Raw genomic sequence first — 12,417 nt, 5'->3', positions numbered from 1 at the left:
TTAAGGATCGAAATACCTCCAGCCATTGATTCTTGAGCTTCACACCCACATAAGCTTTGATCTGCAAATGAAATTGACTACCATGGGTAATCGGGCTTCCTCACTCTCTCAACTCTCTTTCGATGGAATTTGCTGTTATGAACAGAATGAGTGAGGAGCTCGGGGACCGAGACCCTATATTTATAGGTGAGATACTCCATCAGTATCTGCGCCACATTAATTGTCAGAATATTTTGACAATTAATTTAGGAAATCAAATCAGGTAATGAATATAGAAATTTGACCATATATAGAATATTACATAATTAATTTTGTTCAGATTCAATGAATATAAAATATTCATTTATCAGAAAATCAATTATTTATTTATTTCCTTAAATAAAAATTTATTTCTTTAAATAGAAATATATTTCCTTAAATAAAAATATTCTTATATTTACTTTATTTTTTTTATATGTAATTTCTTAGTAATGGTGAAAACACGTTTGTCACTTTCTCCCTCCATATCTTTTATGGTGATGAATCAGAAGAGAAAAATGAAGGAAACAATATCTGAATATAGTGGTATTGGGGAATCGGATGCTTCAACAAAGAAAAAGAAGAATGTAAATAGATTTAAGAAGGGGAGAAATGCAGATCGAGTTTCGAAAAGGATGAAGCAAGTGGTGGAGAAAGATGAAGCTGAGTATGTTAATTAGTAGTGATGAAACGATTGTAGTTCCATATAGCATTAAGGTATTTATAACTCGTGTTTTTTATAATTTTTTTTGGTTTATTTTTGTTTGGATTGGTGTATTGATGGTGCAATTAATTAGATTTAGTATGTGTTCGAATTCTTGTAAGCGTTTAGGTTAGGTAGTGTTGTTGTTTTTTTTTTTTTAATAATTTTTTTGGTTTATTTTTATTTAGATCGGTGTATTGATGGTTCGATTGTTTGGGGGTGTAGTATGTGTTTGAATTCTTGTAAGCATTTGGGCTAAGATAATGCTATATTTGTGATTTTTTTTTTGCTGTTTTATTTTTTGATTTGTTAGTATTTATTAGTGCTTTATCAAATTTCAAGTATGATTGTATATAGATTGCTTTTGATTTTGTATTTTATAGTTTATGTTCGCGAGTTTTGAGGTTAGTTATGTATTTAATTTGTGCATTATGTATACATAATATACGGTAAAGTATATTGTATATAATATTTTAGTTTACATATATATAGATTGTATAAGCTAACGTTTATTGTGTATATTGATGTATAGTTATATGTGTCGGAATATATTTTACCATGACCTAGATTTACTAGCAAGTATGTTTTTAACATCCTAAATATGAATCTCTAAAACGATAAAAATTAAACACATATAAAGTATGAGAAACCTTACATTGGTTACAGCGGAATTAAATGACTCCTTCTGCTCAGATCTCTAACCCTTGTCTCCTTTCTGTCACAGAGTATAATCAAGATCTGAGCCCGACACTCCTTCAATTGTTTGGATTCTTCACAGTCTTACACACTATGATTGAGGACTAACTTGCTCTGGGTGGGCGTGTACTCAATCACTAAGGCTCAAATTTTAATTGTGAAGAACACTATAGGACTTCAAATTAGAAGAGAAAAGAAGAAGAAGTCTCAAAACACTAGTTGTCTAACAGAATGAAACTAGGTTTAAAAGCATTAGTTGGATCAAGCAACTATTCTTTATATATATATATATATATATATATATATATACTAATTCACTTAAGGTTAGGATTAAATTATATGGAATCAAAAATAATAAAATAATAGCAAAAATAAGGGCATAGTTGTCGGCCACATAGTGGGCCCTACACTAATTATATTTTTGCTATTTTTTTCAACCATTTGTTTATTATTTTATAAATGCCATATTTTTCAATCTTAATTCTATATAGGTCAAAATTATTTATTTAATAATTAAAATTAATTATCAAATAAAATTATCATTTATATTATTTATTATTTATAAATTAGACTCCAAAAAAATCTCTTAATTAACAAATAAACCCTAAAATTCAAGCCATATCTTTAGTGAAAATTCATAAACTAGACATACTCTAATTTTAAAATTATAGTTGATTAAATAAATCAATTAATTGAGTCTTACAAGCAGTTTGTCTCAACTAGTATGGGGACCATGAGCTTATATAACCGAGCTTCTAATAAGCAGATCTAGAATTTACCAAGTAAATTCTCTAACTTATTAATTCCTCCTTGCACCACTATACATTTGGAATTGCACTCTCAATTATATAGAACGCTCTATATGTTCCACGATATAGATACGCTATGAGATTATTCATTTGTTATAATCCTAATAATGAATTATCCTCTATTGAAGATCTACATTGAGTAGGGACAAATTTACCGTTACACCTTCAATATATTTTATCCTTAAAATACTTAGCTACCTATAAATGATATTCCAGTGAACTTATTATAATCACTAAAATGAGTACTCAACCATTTATCTTTATTAAGCCGAGCTCGAACAAAATTATCGTTTCACTTCTATGTCTGGATAGAAGCTATATATTTCGTATCTATGAATAGCACTCCCACTCAATTTAACTACAATGTCCTTAATCTATATGTCACGAGAAGATCCATTGGTTGACTTTAACGAAGAGATTGAAGAGCATAAATAATGCAACTGCACTAGAACCTAACCATCTTAGGATTGAGATTACTTGATCTAAGATCAACTAGGTGATATTGAATTGAATAGATATTACGGTTAGTTTATTATATCTAATTCAAGTTCAATATCAGTCCCTTCCGATGTATACTCCATACATCTAACCCAAGTTTACTTTAACCAATGTCCTAGAAAGAACATAGCACTTATCCAAGGTGCAAGTAAATTACATTGTAGATTATCTTATCAGTTAAACCCTGCGTACTGATAAATCATAGGAATATATTTAATCACACAATCTTGATCAATTTCTACTGTGTTGACAACACAATAAATAAGAATATGAATGTGATAAGGATTTGGATGAATTTATAAATCAAATAAACAAATAAATGATCACATGAACTAAATAACACATTGTATAAGTAATGAAATAAATATGTTTCTTTATTGATAATTGAATAGAAAATATTACATTAGAATATAGTTTTATTTAGGGCACGAAACCCAACAAACTCCCACTTGCATTAACATAAAACTATCAGTACATTTCAATTAATCCTAAATTCAGTCTGTGCTTTTCAAATGTAGTTACAGTCAAAACTTAAATGAATGGATTAGCTAAGTTGTATTCAGTATCCACTTCTCCACCAGTACATCCTCTTTTGCCACATATTCCCTGATGATATGATATTTCCTCTCTTGTGTTTGCTTCTATTGTGGCTTTGAGGCTCTTTATAACTCCAGTGTTATTACAAAGTAAAACTAATGGTTTTTCCATTTCAGGAACAACACCAAGTCTTGAGAAGAACTTTCTAAGATAGACAGGTTCCTTAGCAGCCTCAGTGGCAGCTATGTATTCGGCCTCCATGGTAGAGTATGATGTTGCAGTTTGCTTAGCACTTCTCCAAACAACTGCTCCACCCCAAGAGTAAATACCATCCCAGATGTAGACTTCCTGTCATCAAGATAAGCCTGTAAATCTGAGTCGGTATAGCCTACAGGATTTACAGCACCACCCTTGATGACTAACACATAATGCCTTGTACTTTTCAAGTACTTCAGAATATGCTTAACTACAGTCCAATGTTTCTCTCCTGGATTTGTCTGATACATGCTCATAGTTCCTACTACATATCAAATGTCGGGATCAACATTGCATACATTAGACTTTCAACTGCTGAAGCATAAGGAACCCTTCTCATGTCCTCTATCTCTTGAGGATCAGTGGGAGACTGTTCCTTAGATAAATGGATACCAGGTCTAGAAGGGTATCACTGCCCCTTTGGTATTTGTCATTGAGAATCTCTCTAGTACCTTATCAATGTAAGTTGTTTGAGAGAGAGCAAGGGATATGTTCCTCCGGTTTCTAATGATTTTAATACCACGAACATAAGCAGCTTCACCAAAGTCTTTCATTTAAAATTTAATTAGTGTCAAGCCATTCCTTGATGTTAGTCATTGTCTTGATATTGTTGCCAATAATCAAAATGCCATCAACATAAAGGACCAGAAATACTACCACTTGATTATCCTTGAGTTGGTAAACACAAGGTTCATCATCATTTTGGTGAAAGCTGTAGGTCTTGATTATTTCATTAAACCTTTTATTCCAAGAGCAAGAAGCTTGCTTGAGTCCATAAATGGACCTATTGAGTTTGCAAACTTTCTCTTCCTGCCTTGGAAGCTCATAACCTTCTGGTTGCTCCATATAGATTGTTTCTTCAAGAATTTCATTAAGGAAAACTGTCTTGACATCCATTTGCCAGATTTCATAATCGAAAGCAACAACTATGGAGAGAAGAATTCTGATGGATTTGAGCATGGCAACCGGACTAAAAGTATTCTCATAGTCAACACCTTCTCTTTGGGTATAACCCTTAGCGACAAGTCTAGCTTTAAAAGTTTCGACTTTGCCACCAGGACTCCTTTTCTTCTTATAGACACACTTACATCCAATTGGATGATAATCATCAAGTGAATCTACATATTCCTAGACTTTGTTCTTTTTCACGGAATCCATTTCTAAATCCATGCCGACTGACCATTGTTTCCGTTCTGGACTTTCCATTGCATGTTTATAGGTTAATAGGTCGTCATCAATACCGTCATCAACGACCATATTAATTTCACCATCCAAGCCATAATGAGCTAGTTTTGTGGAAACCCCCCCACTACGATGAGGAGCCGTGACCTTCTGAACAAGAACACTTGTGGTAGATTTCTTGATTGTAACAACTTGCATTGGTTCAACCAAGGGAGTGGAATTATCCTCTACTTGAGTAGAAGATGATGGTGTTGGAATTAATTTGACCAGGATCTTAGATCTACTCACAAGTATGTTGATTTAGCAACCTAAATTTGAACTTCTAAAACGATAAATAAAAACACATAAAAGTTAAGAATAACTTACAGTGATGGCAGCGCAATTAAGTGTCTCCTTCCACTCAGATCTCTAACCCTTGATTCCTATCTGTAGCAGAGTATAATCAAGATCTGAGCCCGAAAGTCCTTCAGTTTAATGTGATCCTTCACAGTCTTCCAAACTATGATTGAGGTACTGAATGATGTGTGTGGGCACTTCTCTCTCACAAAGGAACTCGAAATTTTCTCTCTCTTTTTCTCTCTTGAATTCGTGAGTGATGATACATGCAAGAGAAGAGAACAAGGGCTGCTATATATAGACAAAAGGGAGAGCTCAACTTTCCAAATAAGCAGTTTCCTCTTTTATTGTGTAATTGATTAACTGCCTTATTTAGTGTGATCCACCACTTTCCTATTATTGCTAGGCTTTGATTAGCAATTACATGGCAATTAAAATTGAAAATAATAATTGGAAAACATCAAAGCATGTGGCCGGCCATGGTGTGTATGGGCCTCACATGGATTTTGCAGTTTCCTCGATTTTATTTCTATTTCTCCAAAAATGCCATTTTTCCAATTCTAACCATTTAAATGCCAAAACTAATTATTTAATAACTAAAATAGATTATTAAATAATATTGTCATTTAAAATAATTATTAATTAGACATACAAAGTCTCTCAATTAATAATTAAACCTAGAAACCCTTTTATTTACAATTTCATCCTTAAACTGTGAGAATTCACAAATTAGACATAGTCTAACTTTTAGAATTATAATTGATTAATCATGAATCAATTATAGAGTCTTACAAACAATATAGTCTCAACTAGAATGGGGACCATGGGTCTATATTGCTGAGCTTCCAATAAGTTGAACCGATTTACCAAGTAAATCCCCAACTTATTAATTCCTTGTTGAATCTACTCTTAGAACTTGGAATTGCACTCTCAGACTTATATAGAGCATATTCTATGTTTCACGATATCCATATGCTATCTCATTTAACCATTGTTATAATCTTAATGTGATTAAAAGATCCTCTATATAGATGATTTACATCGAGATGGGACAAATTTGCCGTTTACACCCCTCAATGTATTTTGCCCCTTAGAACACTTAGTTACCTGTAAATGATATTTTAGTGATCTAATATATAGTCACTGAAACAAGAGCTCATCCATTTACTTCTATTTAACTAAGCTCGAAGGGAATCATCACTTGATTTTTATACACCAGTAGAAGCTATAGATTCCATATTTATGTTCAACATTCCCACTCAGTTATGCTATCATGTTCCCAAAATATACGTATCACCCTGACCCAAAACTAGGCTTAACTAATAAATCAAAGAACATGAATAGCACTCCTGAGATTGAGCCTGAGCATATTAGGATTTAGATTCTTTTAATTAAAGATCAACTTCTGATATTGACCTGGAAAGATACAACGGTAAGTTTATAATATCTTATCTAAGTTCAATATCGATCCAGTCCAATGTATACTCCATACATTCGAAACTAGTATACTTTACCAATGTCCTGGAAAGAACATAACACTTACTCCAAGTGTAAGTATACTTTATCCCTGATTATCACATCAGTGTAAATCCAAAACACTGATGAACAAGGACTAAGTCTTTTGAATCATATAATCACAATCACATTCCACTGTATTGACAATACTGTAATTGTGAATGAATATATGTTCTGGATTTAACTGATTTTGTGCATATATTAAATATATATATATTAAACCATAAACATGTAACATACATGTAAACATAAATCACTTCAAAATTCTATTTTGATAACTAATCAAATTATAATGGATTTTATTTAGGGCACAAAAACCCAACAGATGGAACATTAGAAAGAGTTATTTCTGAAAACATTTCCTCTAGTACTACTTTACTTTGTGGCTTGAAGTTCTTTATATAGTCATCTTCAAGGAATATGGCATTTATAGAAACAAACACTTTATATTATCCTTGTGACTACAAAATAGTCCACCCCTAGTCTCAGAATTTCGGACAAACATACTCCTCCTGTCCGGGGCAAGTTGCTTGGCATAAAGTTTGTCAATAAAAAAATAAAGAGGGTCTTGGCCTTAGAAACATTGATGTTTGGAATATGGGAGCTATTAGCAAGTATGTGTGGGATATTGCCATAAAAAAGATAATCTTTGGGTTCCTTGGGTTCACTCAGTCTACATTAAAGAGCAAGATTGGTGGGGTTATAACGCTCTGCAAAGTTCTAGTTGGTACTACAGGAAAATAGTTATAATCAAGGAGATTATCGAAAGCAAAATAGGAACTATAGAGTTCAAGAATATGACCTTCAATATCCCCAACATTTCCTCCAAAATCTGACCAGAAGAGAATTTTGAAATGAGGTGGATTAATATCATTTGGAATAGGCAAAGTACTCCAAAACATAGACACATTACTTGGGTGGCCTGTTGGGGAAGACTCCAAACTAGACAATAGCTTTGTAAATTTGGTGTCATTGACTCGGATAGTTGTCTTTTTTGTGAATGGGATATGATAACTCATCAACACCTCTTCTTCAATTGTGTTTATAGTAAAATGATATGTTATGAGCTGTGTGATTGGGTTGGTATAAAGCTTCAGAAAAGTGAGTTGGTCTATAGTCTGAAATGGATTAAAAGGTGTAGGAGGTCTAAGTTAATAAGAAGAGAGGTGTATTACATTGATAAATGCCTTGGTTTACAATATTTAGGATGCAAGAAATAATACTTTGTGGAATGCTCGAATTTATACTACGAATTTTCTTGTAAATAGAATTAAAAGAGAGATTTGTTTTAGATTTTATCAATTCAGAAATTAAAGAGAATGTTATAGAGGATATTGAAAGGTTTGATAGTTTAAGTACAACACATTAGTTGTGTTTAGTTGTTCTTTGTTGTTTTTTGTAAAAAGTTGGTAGTTTGCAATAAAATTCTTACTTACCAAAAAAAAAAGAATTTTTACTTCCATACTAAAATTTTCAACTTTTTTATTTTTTTATTGTGGGGCGGAATTAATTTTTTCAAAAATACTGTGTATTGTGTTAAATTTTCACGGTTATTTTTTAGTTGTTCTACTATTTTTTTAATTAATTGTTCTGTTTTGTTGTTTTATAAAAAGACAACATTTTTTGTAAAAAATTTTATGTGATAGTAAAATTGTAAACTTTTGTCCAAAATCTAGTATTTTGTAAAAACCTCAAAAAAAAAAAAAAGTATAAAAAAATTATCTCTCTACAAATTTTAAAATAAAGATACAGTAGAACTTCTATTCAAGATTACACTTGGACTAAGCAAATTATATTCTAATTAAGAGGTTATAACTAAATAGAGTTACACTAGGAAAAAAAATTCAAAACACCAAAAAATATCAATGTAATAACAATAACATTAAATAATCTTTAATGCTATATGATAATAGAATTATTTTTGAGTAAATATAATATTTATATATGTATTTCAATTTAGAATAAAATTATTAATTCTAAGTAAATAAATTTATAAAATATATGTATATATTTATTAAGATGCAATTATTTTTATATAGAGGTATATTTTGTTAATACATGACTTAGAAAATATATAACTAATTATAATTTAAAAGTTATTCTTATTTATAATTGATTTAAATTGAGACTTAATCTTTTTTTATAATAAATTAGAAGTTATTTTTGAATAAAATATATTTTTTTTTTTGAAACGAGAGAATAGAATATTCCTTAAAGAGAAATTCTACTATATTTACCAATATATAATACTATTTTTATTGAGTCATTTACTAATTATTTTCAAAACATGGACGTTAGCAACACATATGTTCAGTAAGTTGAAAGTAATAATAAAACACAATTATGGTTTTTTTTGAAAGATGCCGAACAACTAATTTACTAAATTGTATTTGTTTCTCATAAGGTTAAATTAATTAGAATCTCAAACACTGTAAACGTATCAGCCAATGTTTCTTTATTCAGTAATTAGAGGGCTAATAGTACAAACTCAATTTATTATCTTTTATTGATCGGTAAAGACAAAGGGATCTGTATGGACGACCCACCACCAGAAGTTTGTTGACAATAATTTACTGAAATTGCATGTGTATGAAAAAATAGATACTTTGTGGCTTGCATGTCATATGTTGCATCACTTAATTTTAAATTAATCCTAAAGTACTTATAATGAACCTGTTAGGTGATTAGCATCTCAAAATGAAGGAGCATAACATAGTGTTTATATATAGCAAAACTAGACGCATGCATGCACTAATTTATATATGTAGTAATGTACTTTAAAAAATACAGAATGATAATTTCTGAAAAATAACTAAATTAAAATTAGAGAAAATAAAGAATAATAAATACTAAGGGCACCTTAAGCTGTCTAATAACAAGAGGTGACATATTGTTATTGGTTTAATTTAATATTAAATCTCATACAATTTTATTAAATAAATAATGTGAGAGATATCAGAACTTGATGATCGAAACAAGCTAAAAAGACCAGACACAAATTTGTCCAATTTTTTTTTATATATAAGCAATTATTATATATAGTAGTTAACGTAAATACATGCATTTATATATATCAAATCATTATAATCCTTCCCATCTTTTTCAGGAAAATAAAATCACAAAAATGAAAAATAAAGTAAACCAAAAAGAGAAAAACGAAAAGAACAATCAAAGAGAAGCTTAATTACGTAAGTCTTGCATATCAATCTATAAATACTTGTTCACCCACAGAGATTGCAATAAGGAATTACACATTAGAACAAACTTAAATTACTTGACTATATATTTTCTACCTTCAAAAAATACTTATAATATTAATTAAGATATGATGAAGACTTGTACTTTATTCCTTTCGGCAATTGTTTTAGCTTTGGCAACTCATATTGCTAGAGCATACGACCCCAGCCCTCTTCAGGACTTTTGCGTAGCAATCGATGATCCCAAAGATATGCGTACGTATTTTCCATTTTAATTAATTTATTATTTGGTTATCACTTTTTATTTTATTTTATGGTATGAATTAATACTTGAGCAGTGTTCGTGAACGGGAGATTCTGCAAGAACCCGGAGCTGGTGAAGGCAGAGGACTTCTTCTTCTCAGGAATCAACATTCCAGGCAACACTGACAACGCAGTCGGTTCCAACGTCACGGCCGTGCTCGTCGACAACCTACCCGGCCTTAACACACTAGGCATATCTCTTGCCCGTATTGACTATGCTCCGTACGGGCAGAACCCGCCTCACACTCACCCACGCGCCTCGGAAATACTTTTCGTGGCGGAGGGAACACTGTACGTAGGTTTCGTTTCGTCGAACCAAGACGGGAACAGACTGTTCACGAAGGTTCTGAACAAGGGAGACGTGTTTGTGTTCCCCATTGGAATGATTCACTTCCAGTTCAATATAGGAAAGACTCCAGCCTTAGCCTTTGCTGGATTGGGAAGCCAGAATCCGGGAGTGATTACCATTGCTAATGCCGTGTTTGGTTCTGACCCACCAATCAACCCTGATGTTCTCGCTAAGGCCTTCATGCTAGAGAAGAATGTGGTTGAGTTTCTTCAGAAGCGGTTTGGGGCTTGATCATATGAATAATCTATGATGAGGATCGATGTCGATCATTTTAAATAATTCCTTTGTCTAGCTCCGTGGTGAACATACATAGTTTCATGTACGTAGCTACGTCGGCAAAAATTAATCAAATAAAAGTTTATAATATATTATTGAATTAAGAATGACTATAGAGCACCTGTGGTCAAAGGTGTAACAAAATATTAACTTTTACATGTTTTTAATATAAAATAAGAAATTGCCAAAACAATACTTAATTTAAAGGGAATTATTTTATATATTATTCTTATAATTTTTTTTTTTCAAATTTACGGTTTGAGTTTTTAAAGTGGTTTTTCCGGTAGTTTCTATGTGCAGTAGTTAAAATCTAAATTTTACCAGCGCATTTACGCGCAGGGAAAAGTCATTTTTGCCAGCGCTTTTCATTTTGTGCTAGCAAAAGTTTCGACTTCGCCACCAGTTGCTCTTTCTTCTTATAGACACACTTACATCCAATTGGATGATAATCATCAAGTGAATCTACATGTTCCTAGACTTTGTTCTTTTTCATGGAATCCATTTCTGAATCCATGCCGGCTGACCATTGTTTTCGTTCTGGACTTGCCATTGTATGTTTATAGGTTAATAGGTCGTCATCAACGACCATATTAATTTCACCATCCAAGCCATAATGAGCTGGTTTTTTGGAAACCCTCCCACTATGACGAGAAGTCGTGACCTTCAGAACAAGAACACTTGTGGTAGATTTCTTGATTGTAACTGTTGGGCTTTCAGCCCTAAATAAAACTCTATTTCAATGTAATCTTTTATATTCAAATATCAATAAAGAAACAGATTTAATTTTATTAGTTGTTTAATGTGTTATTTGGCTCATGTGATCATCTATTTACTTATTTGATTAAATAAATACATCCCAACCCTTATCACACTGATATTCTTGTTTATTGTGTTGTCAACACAGTGGAAAGTAAACAAGATTGTGTGATTAAATGTATTTCTAGATTTATCAGTACACAGAGTTTAACTGATATGATAATCTACAACATAGTTTACTTGCACCTTAGATAAGTGCTATGTCCTTTCCAGGGCATTTGTTAAAGTAAGCTTGGGTTGGATGTATGGAGTATGCATCGGAAGGGACCGATATTGAACTTGAACTACATATGATAATCTTACCATAATATCTATTCAATTCAATATCACCTAGTTGATCCTAGATCAAATGATCTCAATCATGAGATGGTTAGGTTCGATCTCGAGAGTATTATTTGTGTTCTTTGATTTGTTAGTTAAGCCTACCTTTTGGTCCGAGTGATACGTACATTTTGGGAACACGGTAGTACAATTGAGTGGGAGCGCTAATCATAGATATGAAATCTATAACTTCTATCCTGACATATAAGTGAAATGATAATTTCCTTCGAGCTTGGCTAAATAGAGATAAATGATAGAACGCTCATTTTAGATATTATATTAGTTCACTGAAATATCATTTATAGGTGGCTAAGTATTTTAAGGATAAAATACATTGAAAGGGTGTAACGGTAATTTTGTCCCTATGCAATGTAAATCATCTATAGAGGATCATTGATTATTGGGATTATAACAATGGATAATTAATAGAATATCTATATCGTGGAAAATATAGAGTGTTTTATGTATCTGAGAGTGCAATTCCAAGTTCTATAGTGGTTCAACGAGGAATTAATAAGTTAGTGAATTTACTTGGTAAATTCTCGATCTACTTATTGGAAGCTCGGTTATATAGGCCCATGGTCCCCATACTAGGTGAGACAAACT

The 12,417-nt window shown here is 31.7% G+C and overlaps 1 protein-coding gene across 1 annotated transcript; it reads left to right on the top strand.

Annotated features, from left to right (window-relative positions):
* Window positions 1-9,649: 9,649 nt before the first annotated feature.
* Window positions 9,650-10,864, top strand: LOC115720654 (germin-like protein subfamily 1 member 17). The gene is made up of 2 exons (XM_030649816.2): window positions 9,650-10,001; window positions 10,085-10,864. The coding sequence occupies exons 1-2, from the start codon at window positions 9,875-9,877 to the stop codon at window positions 10,627-10,629; spliced, it is 672 nt and encodes a 223-aa protein (XP_030505676.1). The 5' UTR covers window positions 9,650-9,874; the 3' UTR covers window positions 10,630-10,864.
* The last annotated feature ends 1,553 nt before the right edge of the window (window positions 10,865-12,417 follow it).

Source organism: Cannabis sativa, chromosome 2, assembly GCF_029168945.1.
Source record: "Cannabis sativa cultivar Pink pepper isolate KNU-18-1 chromosome 2, ASM2916894v1, whole genome shotgun sequence".
NCBI lineage: Eukaryota > Viridiplantae > Streptophyta > Magnoliopsida > Rosales > Cannabaceae > Cannabis > Cannabis sativa.
This window is presented reverse-complemented; position numbering and strand designations above follow the sequence as displayed.